Raw genomic sequence first — 19,776 nt, forward strand, 5'->3', positions numbered from 1 at the left:
GTTGTGGAGATATTGATCTTTTCAACCCCCTATTACTTCAATTTTATCTCTTTTACCCTTGGTTAAGTTAACCATTTTGTCCTCTCTACCCCAAAACAATGTTGTGTTGTGATTGTATGAACTTTTAGCCAACATTGAATGGGATGGGGGGGTCTGTTAATGATTTACACATACCAGGAAATTTGATCATATAGCCCCTGTCCTCAAACAGCTTCACTGGCTACCTGTCCGTTACCATATAGTTTTTAAAATTCTCCTACTGGTCTACAAAGCTCTCAATGGAACAGCGCCTTCCTACATCAGTGAATTACTAAAGTACCACACCTCTGAACGGAAATTAAGATTGTCCTCTCAACACCTTCTGGCGACCCCGAAAGCTAGACTGAAAACATATGGAGAGAGAGTGTTTGCTGTGGTGTCACCGAGACTATGGAAATCAATCCCACTTGAACTAAGATCCAGTAGTTTGATAGACATTTTTAAACGACATTAAAAAACATCTTTTTAAACAAGCTTTTTAACTCTTTTCATTTTTAGATAATTTTTAACTTATTGATGTAAAGTGCCATGGACAAATAGTGGATTGTGCGCTATATAAATATTTTATTATTATCATTATTATTATTATTATTATATATTATTATTATTATTTAGAGTGTGGTAGAAACAGGACTGGTATTCTTCACACAAATTAAGGATGCTTCAAACATGATATGTCAATTAGTTTTGACGCGGATTAATTGTTGTAATAATCTGACTAACGTGAAATGACTGTAAGTATTGCTTTGGAATTGTTAGATTTTACACTGTACCTCTGGCCACCCCTTTAAATGTCAAAGTATCTTACCTTTTTCTTTTTTTTACCCTTTGAATGCTAAGAGTGACTTGTATCTAAATTCTTCTTACAATATCATGCCTGGAACACACATTAAGGTCATGAGAGTAAAGAAAATGATCATCAACTAAAGAAGCTCTTGATTGTTAAACAAATTCTCCTTGTCCGTACCTTAGGAAAATGTATAGAGAACAGTATGGAGAATGTACATATACTGATGTTTGGGTGTTAAGAGGGTTAAAGTTCACCCTCAACCACTGAGTAATCTTAAATGATGCTCACCTCATCAAGCTATGGCAATTTTGTTTTAGGTTCGCAAGCTGGAGTTTTTGTTAGCTGATGCCCTGGTTCGGGAGTGTGATACAATCTTCACATGTGGTGGAATCCAGTCCAATCATTGCAGAAGCACTGCAGTTGCTGCAAGACAACTTGGTTTGGATTGTTACCTGTTCTTAAGAAGTCCTGAACAGGCATGTGTTTGATTCACTCTAATTAATGCAGATGTTTTCTAAGCAGTTTGTGGTGTCTATCAAAGATCTGTGACTACCCCTCAGCATAACTAGTGATTAACAACAAAAGATTTCACATAGATTTGATTAGCCAAGGATTGATTAGACAAGGAATGGTGCTCCTGTGATCTATCGCAGTAACTGAACAGACATGTAGCAACATGGAATCTGTTTGTTACATAGAAGATCCTCATGTTACTTTAAATAGTGGACTCAGACACCCATAGTTCCAAGGGATTGAATAGTGATGGTGATGATAATGATACTTATCGTAATGATTGCACTGATTTCTAATGAGGAGACACAATTTACCCTTCATTGTAACATACAGCAGTTGAGTAGGGGTTTCAATAACATTTGATGAAGACAACAAAATCTCCATAGAAGGCAGCTAATGGCGCACAGTTTAATCTTTATTCTAATGTTGCTCATTTCAGAGAAAAAAGGCACCAATTTTGCTTCACAAAGATGGTGACTGCTGTTTTAGACAGTTACTTATAAACTCTTATTGAAATTTCTGGGCGAGCTTGATTCTAAGAAGCTTGACAAAATTTTTCTTTTTTTCTCCATACAGACCACAGATATTGGTTGTAAAGGAAACCTGTTTTTAAACAAATTGGTGGGAAGTCAAATTATTGTTGTCCCTCAGCTTCAGTACAAATCTGGCCTTAAACAAATGATGGAGAAAATGTCTGAAAAATTGTAAGTAAAAAAATTAAAGGTCAGAGAACTGTATAAACTAGAGATTTGGCACCACCTTGGGTGCAAATATTGATCTTCTAACTCAAACTGGCAGTAGGCTTTAATTTAGAGAGAGCTGCCACTTAGGCAGGGTAACCAGCCAGCTCATAATTGAGATGAAAATATTGAAATTCTTTAGAAGAAATTTGTGTTGCAGCCTTTTTTACAGTTTTGAGTGGAATTGACTGCATATTTTAGATTCCACAGGCAGAACTTGCTTGAAAGTTTTGTAGAAACAAGTTCCTCTTGTTCTGGGATATTTTAGTCAAATTGAACCAACTCTGAGGATTAAACTGATTAATAAATAATAAGGTGGTCACCTTGGGGTGTCTTCAAAAACATTAAGCCAAACAAAAATATTACAGGAACTGCTATTGGCATTCAAGTTGATTTCTCTTAGACTTAAAGGGATTGAATTTGAGTCAAATCAACAATGCGACCTTTCTAAGGCACTGATCTCAATATCAGAAATCTGAGTATGTTTAATACTGGATTGGGCCCCACCCCTCCTCCCCTCAGTTTGTTACATTACTGCCTTGTCCTAGTCTCCTGTCACAATCCGAAAGCATGTGGATATCAATAGTCTAGAATGAATGAGCAAATTACAACTAGATTGATAATTTTTGGGATAGAAAATAAACAGATAAAAAAAAAAGAGATGAATATTAAGTAAAACAGTTAATAAGATATATATAAGATCAGTATACATGTTCTCCTTACTGTTCACTATACATTTCCTAAGGTGCTGACAAGGAGAATTTGATGAACAAGCAAGACATTCTTTAATCGATGATCATTTGAACCTTTTTTCTCATGACCTTAATTTGGAAACTGGGGTGATATTGTTTGGAGAAATTAGACGCTGGTCTCTCTTAACCGTTAAAACACCCAGTTAACTTGGACATTTTAAAGTGAGTCCAAATTTCTCACCATCCAAGAGGTTTCATAAACCACATATGAACTTCGTTACCCCCACCAACACAGCCCCAAATCGTTTCTTTCGAAACTATCAGCCTTCACACATGAACTTGATAGGTTCTGTTTTGTAGTATGATTTTGGGAAACTCTAAGAAAACCCCAGAGAGTTGGTATTATGATAGACAGTGAGGAAAGAAGGCTGTGGATATTGGAGGATACTCAAACTAAATTTAGATAGGCTAAGTTATTTTTGACTCAGACTTGAAGAATGTTATCCTCAATTTGCTCAAACCTACTTACCTGCTTCACCTGCCTCTATGTTTTTGGATGAAAACCCCACAATCATGTCTGCAGATGTGTGTAGGTGGATTTTCCTTGAAGTTCTTTCTCGCTGACTTTTTTACTCTTTTTTTTTTCAGGAAGAAACAGGGTTCGTCAGCTTATCTGATTGAAGTTGGAGGCTCTTCATACATGGGAATGTTTGGTTACCTAACAGCCTTTCAAGAAATGATAGATCAGGTAATTCAATTGTCCTTCTTTGATTATATTCATTTGGTAAATGATAAGCTTCTTCTGTGTTGTGCACTTATTGAATGCATTTCTTGTCAAGAGTCGCAAATGTATTTTGAGATTGACCGCACAGAGGCATGTTTGTTAAACAAGTATAGATTGGGTATCTGTCAAAATGTTGGCTTGATTTGTTTCAGAATGTGCTGGAGAATTTTGATGACATTGTCATAACAGTTGGCAGTGGTGGAAGTGCTTCAGGGATTGCCATTGCAAACTATTTAACAGGATCAAAACTCAAGTATAAGCATTATAAAAATATTGATATTTTCTTTATTGACTTTGCATGAGAGCTGGACAAGGAAATAAAGTCATAAAATAGAGACCTCTCTCTGGCTATTCTGTTAACTATGGGCGAGAGCCAAATCTTTTCCAATCTGGCCATTCAATAAGGATTTTATCATTTGGCCAGTGCTCTTTGTCTTTCTTCATGCTGTTTGCATCTCACGAGACCATCTGGAGGGCTCTCCAGATATTTATGGCCACACTCCTACTATTGCTTATGTTCATTAAGAGGGTTTTATTTAATAAGTACATACAGGGCCCAATTAAAGTGGAGCCCCAAGTGAATGAGTGAGTTCGGTCTGTAATCATTAATGAGTGCTTAATGAAGTCAGATGACGACAAAGTAGGAGTTGGATTTGTAAATGTTAACACAAAGTCCTGTGTGAATGAAAACTACGACAAAATTTGAGAAAGAAACTAAACATCAGTTAAAATTTTTCATAAGAAAGAACCATTCAATTTGGCAAAATGTGTGACAACAGTGCTCTCACATCATGCATGCTGTCCACAAACACATGCATGACACGTCAACTGCCCTTAGTTACCATGTCCAGTTACAAGCATGATGTGTACAGTGTCCTATTAGTACTTAAATTGGGCTGGTGATAATCGATCATGTTCGAGAATTTTGTTATAGTTTAAATTATCTACTTGATCACCTTTAAGGAACTGCTGACAAACCATTTCATGCTGGGGAACATGGTTTAAAAGCTTTATGCTCAACCTTTAGGCTGGTAAAAGATTTCTGCAACTGCACTGCTTATCTATATTGTGCTAAAGACATAAATTGAAGAAATTGTGCTTCTTGCCCTTATTTTTTCTTTGAACACTGGAAACTAATTCAGACCTTTATTTTTAATAAGTAACACCAACATCACTGTCATTTGTTTAAAGGTGTCATGCAGTCAATGTGTGTGATGATGCAGAATATTTTTACCAGAAAATCAATGAAGACCTTCAGATAGGTGGACTAGATATTCAAGCAGAAGAATTAATTGATATTATTGATGGATACAAAGGAAAGGGATATGGCAGATCCACTGAAGAAGAGTTAGGTGAGTGTTGACTCAAAGAATTTGCAGAATTTGGTTTCTTCATAATTAATCTATGGGCAGTTCCTCCTTGTTGGTGAAGTCTGTTGGACGAATTAAAAAAAAAATTAATCTGTTTTAAACCAAACTTCATTCATTCTTCAACAACTAATTGTTGATAAAAGTATTGTAACTGTTGCAACTGTGGAAATAAATAAATAAATGGATAAAAAGAGTCCTCCCCTTGTTAATTTCTCTATTGTAATCTTAATTGATTATGGTCACAGGATTGTCAAATTGTCAAAAAAGATATTTTTTAAAAATAGGAAAAATATATATAATTAAGATAACATTGATCCAAGCCCACTGTAGGGAGCTCCCTGCAGTGCATTAGTTTATTTTCAATTTTTTTCACTGATTCTCTTTGACTTTTGCGAGGGTTTTTGCTGAAAAGCAGGGACTGCTTGTAGTCTACCACATAATATATTACATGATAACTCGCTTATTTTGGTACTTGATTAAGTGACATGCAAGTCGAAAAGAGTTGTTTCTATCTATTGGTAAACAACCTTCACAAAACATGAGAACAAACAAAAGTTATGCATCTAACTACTTTCTCTTCCTTTCTTTATACCAAACATGCAAAAATTGATTTCAGAATGCTCTTTGGCTGTTAATTTATCCCAGTGCAAATATAAAGTTAAAATGCAGAAAGTTAGCTCACCTTATTGATTCGTGTAAAACAACAATAATGATTAATAAAATCAATCATTGTTATAATTGCTTATAATTATAGATTGCATTTGAAATTGCTTCATTACTGAATAGAAATATGATTTAAATTTTCCTAACCATTAACATGGTGAATTAGCTGCCTAAAAACCTCAAGGAACCCAAACCGCGGTCTTACGCAAGTTACGGGCCTCAGGTATACTCTATGAGAGGGTTGATTTAATTTAATAAGTATCTTTTCACTGTTAGCTTTCTGCCCTTTTGACACTGTTCACAAGAAATAAAGTTCAGATACAAGGTTCGGCTACACTGAAGATAGTATAAGACGCGGTTTCAATAACTGGCTCTTTATCATTCTATGTTAATAAAGAGGACATTTTGGAGATATCCAGAACAACTGGAATAATGGTGGACCCAGTGTACAACGTCAAAGCCATCAGAGGGATGTTACACGAGATGAAAAGCAACCCTGAGAGATTTAAGGGTCGTAGAATACTTTATATTCATACTGGTGAGTACAATTTATAGACGTTATCATTTGGAAAATAAGCGTCATTCCATTTCTTTGGCCAAGAGCCTACACGCCTTGCAAGTAATGGTTTCCAATAAGTAGTACTTTCGAGCCACGTCTATCCCTGCAAATGATATTCTGCTCATGCGTGGTTGGGAAGTTGTAGCCCTGCGGGCTCGTCAAAATATGTTACAACTCGTAAAAATACTAAGCGTTACTATACACCAAAACTTCGTGTTAGATGTATCATAATTAATCGAGGGGATGGATATATTTGATGGAAGGCTGGGTACGACAGCATCCACGAGTGATAGACATTGGTATGTTCGGTGTTGCCAATCCTTTGAAAATAACGAGACCTGGGCGGGGTTGTTCAAAGCTAGGTTAACCAAGGCTTAGTGGGGTATTTAATGTTAGATCTAAAAGCTTTACATGAAAATTCAGTATAATTCTTTCTTTCTACAATTTGATGACTTGATGCTCTAAAAAGAGTAGACGAAATAATCCCAAAAAGGTTCTTGAATGGAGAATTATAGAAACCTGGATTGAAAATTATTTAACTCTGTGTTAGCTCTAATCGGCCTTCGAACAACCGGGCCTTGATTTGCAACAGTGTCCTTGCGAGTTGTGCTCAAGTCTGATTTGGTGCGTCTTACTTTCTAACAGGAGGTGTGTTCGGTTTGTATGATGGAAGAATGGATCCGTTAGTCACTCGCCCTGTAGTGGGTACAAATGACGTTGTCTGCTGGGAAAGCGCCAATGATCCCATGCCCTTCTGAGGCTGACTCATTCCCAGTTGTCTCTCCTCCTAAAGTTATTGGTAAGGGGAAGCGTTCGAGAGGTGCACATGTGGAAAGATTTTCCTTCGTCCTTTTCATCGTCTCCTTTCATGGATAGTACTAGACTCTTTCGAACCACTCGGCCGTTTGACAAAGACTGGGAACTAATAAAATTCTGCGTGGCCGGTATAAGAGAGATAGTCAAGACGTGCCTACATTCTCCTACGGCGTCAGTCAGTAAAATTAGCCATAAACGAGGAAATAACAGCATCGCGTGGACTTGTCAAACCATCAGAGGGAAATATTCCATTACCAAGTTCTCATGAGTTTGCATATTGAAGACAAAAACAACAAGTCATTGGACAGAAACGAACAAATGATGAAAATTGACTTTGAAAATATATTCGCGTTAAAGCATCAAGATTTTAGTTTTTAAATTTCATGTTTTGTTCTATCTCTAATTTTACACCAATAAAACAAAAGCCAAAATTGTATCTGTTTTTCAGTCCGCAAGTTCTATTTTTGTATCAAATTTGAAAATGCAAATTTTGGTAAGTAATACAGTTCCTTGGGGCAACGTTTGGATTCCGAGTTTTCGTTATAGCACAAAGAGGACTTTGACAAAATTGATGTCTCTAAGGAATCAATTTTGTCTTCGATGACATAGCAAGTTCTATTTCTTTACTCTTCTTCAAGCCTTTGCTCTCTCAGTCCAACTAAACCAGAATGTGAATATCCAGTCTTGTTTCTAAGGTTTTTGTTTCGGGTTTCGTGACAATGTTGTCGCTGAGTATTTGGTAGAGAGCTAATTAAAACTCCTACGATTATGATTGCATCTAGAGTTAAAGTTAGGTACCAGAGTTTAAGTATAGTGGCAAAGTGTACCAGAGTTAAGTTAAGTGTTAAGTGACTCGGTATTCCATCATTAGATATCATTATTGTTGTCTGTAATGTTTTCTTTACTCTATATTCACGGCAGTTTACACCCTTACGAAGATTTGCAAAAAAAAAAAAAAAGAGTTCGCGGAAAAGCAGCAGCTGTGACTAAATTTTTTTATCATGGAAATTGCTTATGATGACATGCATGCATAACTTGTGGGTGTTACGTGAACCGATTGACCGTCGGTATGTTGTTTGGTACGCGGTCTGGAAGCATTTCCACGATGCGATGATACTTTGGTACACAGTGGCTTTAGTAAATGAAAGGCAAGGAAACTTTTTGTACAATTCGAGCCTTAAATGAAACATTCTATCGCTATTTTACTTAGTTCCGTCATTGTCCAACTTTAGAGGGAGGTCAACAGACTTGTGACTATACGTATGATGCACGATCCTCGCAGTAGAGAGCGCTATTTATGCAATAGCGAAAATCGGACCTGAAAAAAGTTAGGCCTGTTCGGGATTCGAACCACTGACCTCTGCGATACTAGTGCAGCGCTCTACCAATTGAGCTAACAAGCCAACTGGGAGCAGGCCGTTAAGTTGATTCGTAATAAACTCGTGATGATAAACCAGATACAATGAATATATGAAGTTCATATATTTTGAACTGCGGTATTAGATACGTATGATGCACGTATGATCGTATGATCGTACATCATACGTATGATCGTGATACGTATGATCGTGATACGTATGATCGTGATACGTATGATCGTGATACGTATGATCGTGCATAAGATTATATAATTATGTCTTTCATATATTCTAATTTCTTTGTGTTTGATTTATCATCTTTCGGGTTTATGTCAAAAATTAATTAATTTATGTCTTTCATATATTCTTTGTGTTTGATTTATCATCTTATAGAAGGATTTAACAACGTGCGAAATTTGCAAGAGGGTATCGCGCTTCATACATTCCTCATACAACACACCTAATCGACATATTTCGGACAATATCGGCGACAACCTTCCCAAACAAGTGAAAATGTGTGAAATGCAGACTTTCGTGTTCTCGATTTAACGTCACATTACCCGCTAGAGCCATTCCTCTTTTAACTCGGTCGTGGGGCAAGATGGCGGCTGATTTTCTGTATTTTGACTGGGCTTAGAAAATTAAAGATTTGACCAAATTAAAAAATTTTTGCTCAGAAATACTCCAAAAAATAAGCTTATTTCGTTAGGCGAAAAAAAATTTTTGGGTTTAGGTGCACTTTAATAATAGCCTTGTTTAAATTATTTGTTAAAATTGTTTCCTCAAAAATCTTCCACTTTAAAAAATTCGTTTTATTCGATTTGAAATACAGTCGACTCCCGATAACTCAAACCCTCGCTAACTTGAACCTCACGCTAACTCGAACCAAAATCGATTTCTCATGGATTTCCGTCGTACATTCACTGTAATTTTACCATTGGTAACTCGAACCTTCGATAACTTGAAACTCCCGCTAACTCAAACCAATTTTCGTTTCCCTTCAGGTCATTTTCAATATAATTTTACCCTCGACAACTCGAACCATGTCTGTCGATACGTGACAAGTCAAAACACTGTTGTCCAAAACCTTAAATTTATTTTGAGGCAGCCGTGTGAACTGTTTCCTTTCTTTTACATTACACAAAACGTGTCAGTTCAGTTCAAGTCCGCTGGTTTTCGCATAGTGTTGCTTCCTAAGTCCTTTTTAAATCGCATGAGGTTATTTGTACCAATAGCCCGACATTGTTCTCTTAAAAAAACCTGTATGGTTCGCAGTTACTGGACCTCTCCTCGCTGCATTCCTTTGTTATATTTTTCACATTACGTTACATTCCGATTTATACAGTAATTTAGAGATGTATTGTCTTTTTTTTCACTCGGCTTCTCTATACTGCAATAAAATTTTATTAAAATGTACACTAGTGCATATAAAGAAAAACATTTAACACCTTTTTTCCACTTATTTCCAGTCATTTTTTCTCAAATTCCGATAACTCGAACTCCCAATAACTTGAACCTTTTTCAATTTCCTTTGAAGGTTCGAGTTATCGGGAGTCGACTGTATAGGTGTTTTTCACACTATGAAATTATCAAAACCCGTGAAAGTCTTGTGAAATTATTCATGATAAATTCACAGATTTTTTGCAGGATTTTCATGGTTAAATCAATGGCATTTTCATAGTCTCAATGTCATGAAAAAGACATGAAAAATCCCCTGAAAAACCTGTGAAAATTTTAACACATGTTTGTGTGTCCTTTTTAAGCTGCAAAGTATGTCTCCACTCTGTAGGTGGCTATTGACCTGATTTAAGGAAAATTATCGAGGAAGCGTCTTCCGATCGCCTTTGTTTACTTTGTTTACTTTAAACAACAACAAACATATGAAACATATGTGTGAACTGCGGTTATGAGACGTATATGAGCACGATCCTTCACACTAAAGCACTATTTGAGCAATAGTGAAAATCAGACCTGAAAAAAAAGAAATTTCAGGCCTGTACGGGATTCGAACCACTGACCTCTGCGATACTAGTGCAGCGCTCTACCAATTGAGCTAACAAGCCAACCGGGAGTAGGCCATCAAATTAATTCGACATAAACCCGTGGATGATAAATCAAACAACAACAAACATATGAAACATATGTCTGAACTGCGGTTAGTATCGCAGAGGTCAGTGGTTCGAATCCCGTACAGGCCTGAAATTTTTTTCAGGTCTGATTTTCACTATTGCTCAAATAGTGCTTTACTGCGAAGGATCGTGCTCATATACGTCTCATAACCGCAGTTCACACATATGTTTCATATGTTTGTTGTTGTTTGATTTATCATCCACGGGTTTATGTCGAATTAATTTGATGGCCTACTCCCAGTTGGCTTGTTAGCTCAATTGGTAGAGCGCTGCACTAGTATCGCAGAGGTCAGTGGTTCGAATCCCGTACAGGCCTGAAATTTTTTTCAGGTCTGATTTTCACTATTGCTCAAATAGTGCTTTACTGCGAAGGATCGTGCTCATATACGTCTCATAAACGCAGTTCACACATATGTTTCATATGTTTGTTGTTGTTTGATTTATCATCCACGGGTTTATGTCGAATTAATTTGATGGCCTACTCCCAGTTGGCTTGTTAGCTCAATTGGTAGAGCGCTGCACTAGTATCGCAGAGGTCAGTGGTTCGAATCCCGTACAGGCCTGAAATTTTTTTCAGGTCTGATTTTCACTATTGCTCAAATAGTGCTTTACTGCGAAGGATCGTGCTCATATACGTTTGTTTACTTTGTTTACAGTGGTTATGCTTTTTTAAAAGCATTACGACTGATTATGTTTAGGCAACGTTTTAGGATGACTCGCAATTTATTTTCCATCCATTTGTAAGGAAAACCTAAAACACTTTACGTTGATGATAAACAAATGAAGTTTGAACGGTGAAAGACATACCATGGGTCATTTTCAGAGTTATGCAAATGAGCTTTGACAAGTGCGCGATTAAATAAAGACATTGATTTGCGTTGTTTTCAAGATGATGGTGGATGAAAGCTAGAGAGATACCCACGGGTTTGAGATAATCGGTAACCTCCTTGGTGTATAAACTATCCTCCGATATGTCTTTTTAGCCCGATTTACGCCTGCATTTTGAGAATTCTTTGTTTTAAATTGGTTAATTTTTGATATGCAAATTAAGGTCGAAAGGAAGGGTCTCTTCTGATCACGCTGGTATGAATATAATTTCTAGTGAAGCTAACTGAATATAGCTCGTAACTTGAAGCAAGAGAAAATTCCGCTAGCTACACTACTGCAGTCGCACCGCGCTCGACAAAAGCAGTGAGATTTACACTTTCGATGGTTGTCTACACGGGTGGTCTAGCCAAAAGTCAATTTTCGCTTGTGGCGAAGCAAAAAAAGAGAATTAGAAAACAGCCAAACTATTTTTGAAATATGTGGCCTAAACCCTTTTCATAGGGAAAAAATTAAGGAAAATTTTTCTTGGACAGGAAGTCGAGTGGACCGCTTTTAGTGGGAGTCGCACTTAATTACATAAAGCTTTCCTCAACCAGTTTCTGTACATCATACGTAATAACAATTCCTTAAAACTTTATGCAAGTTTTCCATTTGACTTCATGTTGCTAATTTTCACAGTTTTGGAGGGAGCTGATCCATATTGCTAATCTGTTTTGACAATTAACATTGATTTTTTAGTCCAGAAACATTCTCAAAGCAATCAAGCAATACAAACAAAGCTCGTGCAGAATCTAAATCTGATAAAACAACAGTTGTGTCATCAGTGAACTGCAGCAGTTTAGTTTTAAAATAGTTTATTTTTATTCCTTTAATATTGTCTTCGTTTTGTATAGCAATTGCTAGAGTTTTAACTGCAGTGACAAAGTGGTAGGGGGAGAGGGGGTCCTCCTTTAATAACCCATCTCCACGCTTTATCCTAAAGTAGGGAAAGCAAAGGCCATCATTTATAATACAACTTTGAATATCCCTATAGAAAATATTGACCCATCTCATGAACTCAGGCCTTAAACCAAATTGATTCCAACATTTTTCAAGAAGAGTCCATTCCAAACTGTTGAATGCTTTCTCAAAGCCAATGAAAAGTAAAATTCCTGGTAATTTCTTAGCTTTGGTGAAGTCTATTTATCAAGAATTGAGCGTATACTCACTGATATTTCTGCCCAGGATATATCCGGATTGAATTATATCAATGTATTAATTTAGGCAATAGACTTTTCATTCTTTCTGTAATACCTTTTGAGTCTATCTTTGTATTAACATTCAAAAGGGAAATTGGCCTCCAGTTTTGAAGGTCATGACAATCTTGATCCTTTTTCTCAATACATGTAATTACAGCCTGTTTTTGTGAAGGGTCCTTTTCTCCTTTTACAAAAGATGCACTGAAGCATTCAACAGAAGGTTTTTTACCATTAGTATGACCATTACAAGATGCAACTGCTTCATTCTGATGCAAGTTTTGGATCTTTGTCAGCTGATGTGAATCTTGGGAATTTTTTTAAACTCCAAATGAATTCTGATGTTTATATAGTATTGCTTATAGTAATTATATTTAACACTTATAACCTTACAGCACCTTCAAATATCTTTATTTGTGGCTGTCATTTTCTTTCATATATGATGAATATTTGTTCTTTTGCTGTTCTATTTAGACTTTTTGGCATTATCCATGATTCAAGGATCATTTTTTGGAACCTTGTAAGAGACTTTATACAAGGTAGGAAGACTTAAACTGCTTTTTTTGTCTCTTTTTTCAACTTGCCTATATTGTGTTAGTTTTTATAATTTATTTGTTGGGAACAATTTATTCCTGTTTTGATTCTGAATATTTGGCTAAGTTGCAGTCAGAATATTTTTTAGTTAGTTTTATTTTTAACTTAGTAAACTTTTTTAACCAGCTTACTTTACAATCAACTGTCGAAAAAGGATTTAATGCACCACTTTCATAAATGGCTGCTGGATTGATATTCTTTTGTTTAAATTCAAATTAGCCTCACTAGCCTCGCTTGAGATAATGTATTTTTTTGAATTTTGAACTGGAGAACGAGGCCAGAAAGGCTAATTTAAATTTAAACAAAAGAATATTAATTCGGCAGCCATTTATGAAAGTGGTCAATGATGAGGTATGGGAAAAAATAGGGGCATGGTTTTCAGGAGGGTTCTTGAAAAATACAAAAAAATCCCTTCTGCAGTTTTCTTAGCCTTTCCCTCCCTTATTCTCCCTTGCACCCCCTTGACCACATTTCCCATTTCATCCCTCCCCTATCATGCTAACATTTTCAGACTACCCCCCTACATATTGCCTACCGATAATTTATAATTTTACTTTAATTAATTAACCTAAATCTAGTTAAGTTTTTATCCAGGGTTGACCCTTCAACCTCCAGATTTGTTGTCCAATCGTCTTATCCACTTGACTACCAACAATTCAGTGGTCAACCTTTGTCATATCTTTCATTATCATTTATTTTTGCTCCAACTTGGCCAAAATGTTAATTGATGTAAAACTGGAGCATGCTCAGTTGGGTCCAAATTGGACTGAGCATCTAATGCATGGCTTTGTGTGCTGATAAAGAACAATTTTATAAAAAACTGGAACAACTAAAACAATCAAAAGTGGGATACAATAAATTTATTGATGATGAGCTTTATAAGAATGCCAAGATATGGCTTCAAAATTCAAAGAAAATCATGAAGAACGTGGCTTATCAAAGCTGGAAGTTTAAGCATTCAAACGAGAGCAGGGAAATTAAAGATTATAACTCCCAGGCAATACCTACACAAAATCTTTACACTGATGTGCACTGTCAAATGGCTCACCAAGGAAAAAAAGAAAGAAGATTACCAAGAGAAAACTCATGCTAAAATATTGCAGCATGTGCACAGTTGTTTGTTGGACAATATCACATACATATTAAGCAGAAAGCCGGCTTGACGCATCAAACAAAGAAATCGATGAAAAATCCAACTCTGGCCAGTTGACAGAATATCACCATTTCATCGACCATTCCTTGACATTTAATGAATCGTGTTAAAGGTGATCTATCATTACAAAGAACTTCATTTTGTTATGGGGATATTAATTTCACCGCTCGGAACAGAAACAAAAAAATAGCAAAAAAAAAAAAAAAAAATCAAGAAAAGGGCGTGCAAGTCGATAACAAAACAAAAGCGGAAAAAAAACCTAGCGTAATTACGCTGAGCCGCTTTCATCAAAAACCCCTTTTAAAATATATATATATTGTTATAGTGATCAATTGAAACGCTGATTTGAATAGTTATTATTATCTCAGGTAGCTACACATGTAGTCAATGTGAAGAAAAGGTTTTCAACTTTGAGCAATACTATCTATATCAGTCGAATGATCGCGTGAAAGACTCCGAGAGCCGAAATAAATGATTTTTCCCCTTTTTTCATGCGCTGATGTAGTTTGCCTGCCAGGGGAAAAACTGTGTTCGTCTTCATTGTTGAAAAACCTTCAATATAGGCAGGTAGGATTGTTGAGTATATTTTAGACAGCTTTTATTATTGATATTTTTTGGCGCAGTCGGCAATTTGTGAAACATTTCACTTTAAACAGCATAGACTGGCCATGCATCCCACAAGCGACATCCAAAGACAATTGAATTTTATTCGATTCTAGAACATTCTTGGATTGATTTGATAAATTCGCTGGGAGACTCAACGAGCCAACAACCCAATAACTGTACAAGCCTTGAGTTAACTAATTGAGGTTATGGATCCGAGCTGATAAACAAGGCCCGCATATGGACGACGCCCCGCGAGGACAGTTTCAACCTCAAACTGAAACTAACATGAAAATACCGGAAAAGGCATTGGAATGACTACGTTTCCCAATCGATGCTTCATCTCCGCGTGAGATTTTGGTTCTAGATCTCCAGTATTTCCAAAGTAAATCGCTTTTAACATCATGCATATGACAATATTGTAATCGGTGTATGACATACTAACCATAGGAATTAGAAGTATGCGGGTAGTCTCAAATTGAGTCATCAAAGTCTGAATCTTTTCAGACTGCCATTTCCGCAAATGTTAATTAGAGGGGCTGATATGCTTGAAAGCGCCAAGTTCGGCAAGAATTCACATGTATATGTTAAGTTTCATCGCTCGTTCAAGTTATCTTATTTTCCTCTTACTTTGTTTTCTTTCGTTCTCATGGCACTCGGTTACTGTTGTAATTGTAGGTTTTTACTTTCTTTAACTCAGTTTTCGTTACCTCAACATATCTCACCTCCCTTTGGACATAGCAAACGTGTTTCGTTTTCAAGGCTATCAAGATTCAGCCCTTCTTTCAAAATGTATAGCTCGCTTTAATTAAAAAATGCAGCAATAATCAGGACAAATATACAGAGGTACAAAATACATAAAAAATGGATAGATTTTGTACGCAAAGCTTTTTTACCAATTCACTACACTGGAAGATATATGAGTCAGTCATTTAACATTTTACTCAAATTATATTGACAATGAAAGTGAAATTGAAATTCCCGAGGCAAGAATACACAGAATCAAGAAGCACAGCTTGTGGTCCTTGACGGTTTCAGCTTTCTGACGACTGAATAATACTCACATGATTGGGAGCCAAAAACGCACCAATTACAGCGAACCGACCCACTACCCACATATTCATTTGATCCTGGGTTAATCATTTGAAGGCATTGACATGTGTATCCGAATACAGAATTGATTCTGCGTTTCTGGATGCTTTCCATTCAAACGTCATTGTTGCTGGTTTTTAATTGTATATATGGAAACGTATTTTCAACTGCACGTGTCCCTTGACATACACTGCTAAAAGGGTACATTATAAGACCACAAATCCACAAAATTGAAGTTACCTTCACATTTAAAATATTTTAGAAGTATTCTTTTACTGAGCTCAAAATTTGCCATTTTTTCTATTCTATAAAACTACATGAAGCTTTCAACAACAGTGATGCTTGAAGCATGAGCTGGGACGCCTGTCACCTATATGTATGAACAAAATAAGAACTTCACGCACCATAGAGTATTTCGAAGCTCAATAGTGAAGCATCGTGATCGGAACGCGGAATCCGACAGTCTGAAGTTCGCCTTATCGTGGGAACTCAGAATTGTTTCTCTGTTCTGAGCTCATGACAGACTGTAGATATATTTTTCTTTATTCAAATTTTGTTTGCCATTTATAGTTGAATGCCAATTTTATGCTTTGTTCTTAAAGAATAATAAGATCAAGATGAAAAGTATAATTTGAAACAAGGCAACGAGAGATCGATAACTAATAACGCAGCACCACGAACGAGATGTAACGATAGTAACGAAGGAAACAGCTGACAGGTTGTTATTTGGCAGAGTTTGTTCTTTGAAGCAAATACAGTGATAGGGATGTGTTTGCGCTGATTGGATTTTATAGGTATGCTGTACAAGAAACTCTGCCATTTGCACAGTGAATTGTTTATTTTACCGCTGCAACACAAAAGCAAACCAAACGAAACAAATAAATAAAGCAACTGAAAATAACAAGTACAAAAAAAAAAAAGAAAAGAAAATTAACTTCTGGAATATGCACGTGCACGTTTGTTTTTCATAATCAACAATTTAAGACAAGATTAATAATTCTCTGAGGTAAATGACTGCTGTTTTCATTGGTAAGAAAATGGTTTATTGAGCTTTAGTAATCCCATCTATATTCTCGGAATATTGAACATGGAATGTAAACGAGTTTAATCTGTTACCAAGGTATGGGCAACATACCGAGGAAAGCTAGGGCTTGCAGGTGTTCCAAGAGAATATTAATCAGCTTTCATGGACAGGGGGCACTGAACAAGTCTTTCATCGGTCTCTCTAGGGAATTCCCAGGTGACCGTAATGATACGAAAGCGTTCCCTGGGATGAAAACATACTTTAACTAAGTAGTTTCGAACACCAAAAACGTTGTCTCTGTTCACTTCCGGGTTACCTGGTAAGCACAAGAACGCAGAATTCCACTTGACAATGGAGGTTCCAACCATGGGAAATTGCATCAGGTTTCACGATGACCTGAAAATTATAAAATCATGAGTTTTTATTTTTGCATCAATACTAGTATTTCGATTTAGATCGCGAATTACACTGATCTCACCTACTGTAGTCAATTAATGAAATACGCTCATTTGTACTGCAAAAAAACTAATTTACCCTTTGTACTCACAGAAAATAATCACATATCTTTCGTTAACGTTGTTTTCTTTTTCTCTTTCAGTGATTTCATCTTCATTCGTCGTTCAACAGAAGTAAAAATGAATAACAGCAATGTAACTTCAAAGTCGCCTCAGCAACAGTCCGACGATGGAGTCAAGGCCTTGAGCAAATTACTTCCAATTGCCATAGCAATAGTTGTGGCTAATGGACTCGTGTTTGTCTTGTTTTACCGATGTCCCCGTCTCCGCACTTCCTCAAACTATGTGCTTCTTAGCCTGGCAATTTGTGACTTCAGTACTGGCGCTTTCGCCATTCCATACTTCATTGCTTATAGCTTTAAGACTTTTCCAAAAGAATTGCACTATGGGACATACGCTTCGCACACATTGCTGGCGGTTTCAGGTTCTTATCACATACTGGTTGTTACTGCGCTCAAGTACTTGGCAGCTGTTAGCCCCCTGAAACACTACGTGGTGACCAAGAGATTGGTTTTAAAAATAGTGCTCGGAGTGTGGATCATTTCTACGGTTTTTGCTGTCATTCCTCTTGCTTGGCATGATAATGGAACATCTAAAAGTTATCGCATCATTCACACTGCGGTTTGTCTTGTTGCAGTGTTCCTTTTTCCGTACGTATTTATGGTTTATGCATTCATAGCCATGTTCAGAGTGATTACTAAAAGACAGCGACCATCTTCGGTAGAGAGCAATAAGCTGCGGAAGCAGAAGAAAAACAAAAGTGACCGGAAGTGCATCTTGGTTTTCGCAGCCATGGCCATCATATTTGCATGCTGTTGGTTTCCTTATTTTATCGCCATGCTTTTAGTTGCCATAGAAATAGGAGATTTCGATTTTGTCTTAGAAGCATTCATAGTCATTCGCTACATTACATCTTTCGCCAACCCTCTACTCTACACGTTTTTCAAACGCGACTTCTGGTCCGCCCTACGAAATCTGTTGCAAAACAAGAGAAAATTCAGTTTTTCCTATCAAAAAAGTCAATTCGAGGCTTTGAATCTCACTAGCCGATTAAGGGCAAGGTCACGCGTCAGCAATAGAGGGTTGGTGTCACTTAAAGGAGAAAGACAAGAATCAAACTTGATTCGCGATGGAAACGTGACCTTCGGTGAGGAGATATTTCGTACAACCCGTGTTTGACTGCTGCTTGCAGTGCATGAATAGGGAACACAGACTTGGTTCTTTATGTACATGTTAAAAGTTTCCTTATTGAATCGCCATCAAGAGCAGTTGTGCGGTTCAACTACTACATAAATTGCAGAAGTTACATACGCGCCGAGTGGTTACTTAGTCTCCACTTATAATCAAGACTCGAGGGAGGCGAGATGAAAGGTGTCTTGTCTAAGAACATAGCACAAATTGATAATTACGCTGGACTGATTCGTTTCATCATTACAGTACATAGTTTAATTCATTAAGCCGGTCGTATTGAGAAGATCACTTTTAGGAATTAATTAAAAGCCTGATGTCGTTGGCAAGGCTTCAATAAGCCACATGAATAGCACGTAAAAAATGGCAATGAAAAAGCACTTTGTAGAGATAGCAAAAAATAGCTCAGAATAGAGTTATCCTTGTGAGTGATGAAAACTTGTTTATGAGTCCTTTTGATAGAAAATATTGCAAGGTAGATGATGATATATTGGTAAAAGAAGGCAGAAGAGAACATAGCAGTTCTAAAGCAAAAATAGTACCTTCAATTGGAAACAAAGTTGTGGACATATTGATCTTTTCAACCCCCTATTACTTCAATTTTATCTCTTTTACCCTTGGTTAAGTTAACCATTTTGTCCTCTCTACCCTAAAACAATGTTGTGTTGTGATTCTATGAACTTTTAGCCAACATTGAATGGGATGGGGGGGTCTGTTAATGATTACACATACCAGGAAATTTGATCATATAGCCCACGTCCTCAAACAGCTTCACTGGCTACCTGTCCGTTACCTTATAGTTTTTAAAATTCTCCTACTGGTCTACAAAGCTCTCAATGGAACAGCGCCTTCCTACATCAGTGAATTACTAAAGTACCACACCTCTGAACGGAAATTAAGATTGTCCACTCAACACCTTCTGGGGACCCCGAAAGCTAGACTGAAAACATATGCAGAGAGAGTGTTTGCTGTGGTGGCACCGAGACTATGGAATTCTATCCCACTTGAACTAAGATCCAATAGTTCGATAGACATTTTTAAACGACATTAAAAAACATCTTTTTAAACAAGCTTTTTAACTCTTTTCCTTT

The 19,776-nt window shown here is 36.7% G+C and overlaps 3 protein-coding genes across 4 annotated transcripts in view; all 3 read left to right on the forward strand.

Annotated features, from left to right (window-relative positions):
- LOC148726550 (uncharacterized) overlaps window positions 1-7,402 on the forward strand; it is a 10,571-nt gene extending 3,169 nt beyond the window's left edge. The window contains exons 3-9 of the mRNA XM_088726539.1: window positions 1,147-1,305; window positions 1,919-2,046; window positions 3,423-3,522; window positions 3,711-3,811; window positions 4,750-4,910; window positions 5,989-6,129; window positions 6,796-7,402. Coding sequence (XP_088582665.1) covers window positions 1,147-1,305; window positions 1,919-2,046; window positions 3,423-3,522; window positions 3,711-3,811; window positions 4,750-4,910; window positions 5,989-6,129; window positions 6,796-6,908 — 903 coding nt within the window. The 3' untranslated portion in view covers window positions 6,909-7,402. The remainder of the gene's footprint in view (window positions 1-1,146; window positions 1,306-1,918; window positions 2,047-3,422; window positions 3,523-3,710; window positions 3,812-4,749; window positions 4,911-5,988; window positions 6,130-6,795) is intronic.
- Window positions 7,403-7,549: 147 nt separating this feature from the next.
- The window catches only part of LOC148726552 (uncharacterized), a 104,803-nt gene continuing 92,576 nt past the window's right edge, over window positions 7,550-19,776 (forward strand). The window contains exons 1-2 of the mRNA XM_088726534.1: window positions 7,550-8,114; window positions 12,991-13,055. Coding sequence (XP_088582660.1) covers window positions 7,981-8,114; window positions 12,991-13,055 — 199 coding nt within the window. The 5' untranslated portion in view covers window positions 7,550-7,980. The remainder of the gene's footprint in view (window positions 8,115-12,990; window positions 13,056-19,776) is intronic.
- On the forward strand, window positions 8,040-19,123 carry LOC148726553 (RYamide receptor-like). Of its 2 annotated transcripts, XM_088726550.1 has the most exons (4): window positions 8,041-8,114; window positions 12,991-13,055; window positions 14,769-14,830; window positions 17,581-19,123. In XM_088726550.1, exon 4 carries the CDS (start codon window positions 17,618-17,620, stop codon window positions 18,674-18,676), a length of 1,059 nt encoding a protein of 352 aa, XP_088582676.1. In that variant the 5' UTR covers window positions 8,041-8,114; window positions 12,991-13,055; window positions 14,769-14,830; window positions 17,581-17,617; the 3' UTR covers window positions 18,677-19,123. The 2 variants fall into 2 exon arrangements, with proteins under 2 accessions (XP_088582675.1, XP_088582676.1); XM_088726549.1 differs by lacking the exon at window positions 14,769-14,830 and having other exon boundaries at window positions 8,040-8,114.

Source organism: Stylophora pistillata, chromosome 7, assembly GCF_964205215.1.
Source record: "Stylophora pistillata chromosome 7, jaStyPist1.2, whole genome shotgun sequence".
In the NCBI taxonomy this organism is placed as follows: domain Eukaryota; kingdom Metazoa; phylum Cnidaria; class Anthozoa; order Scleractinia; family Pocilloporidae; genus Stylophora; species Stylophora pistillata.

Coding starts and splice junctions, on each gene's coding strand:
- LOC148726553 (XM_088726549.1), top strand. CDS start 17,618: ATGAATAACAGCAATGTAACTTCAAAGTCGCCTCAGCAACAGTCCGAC.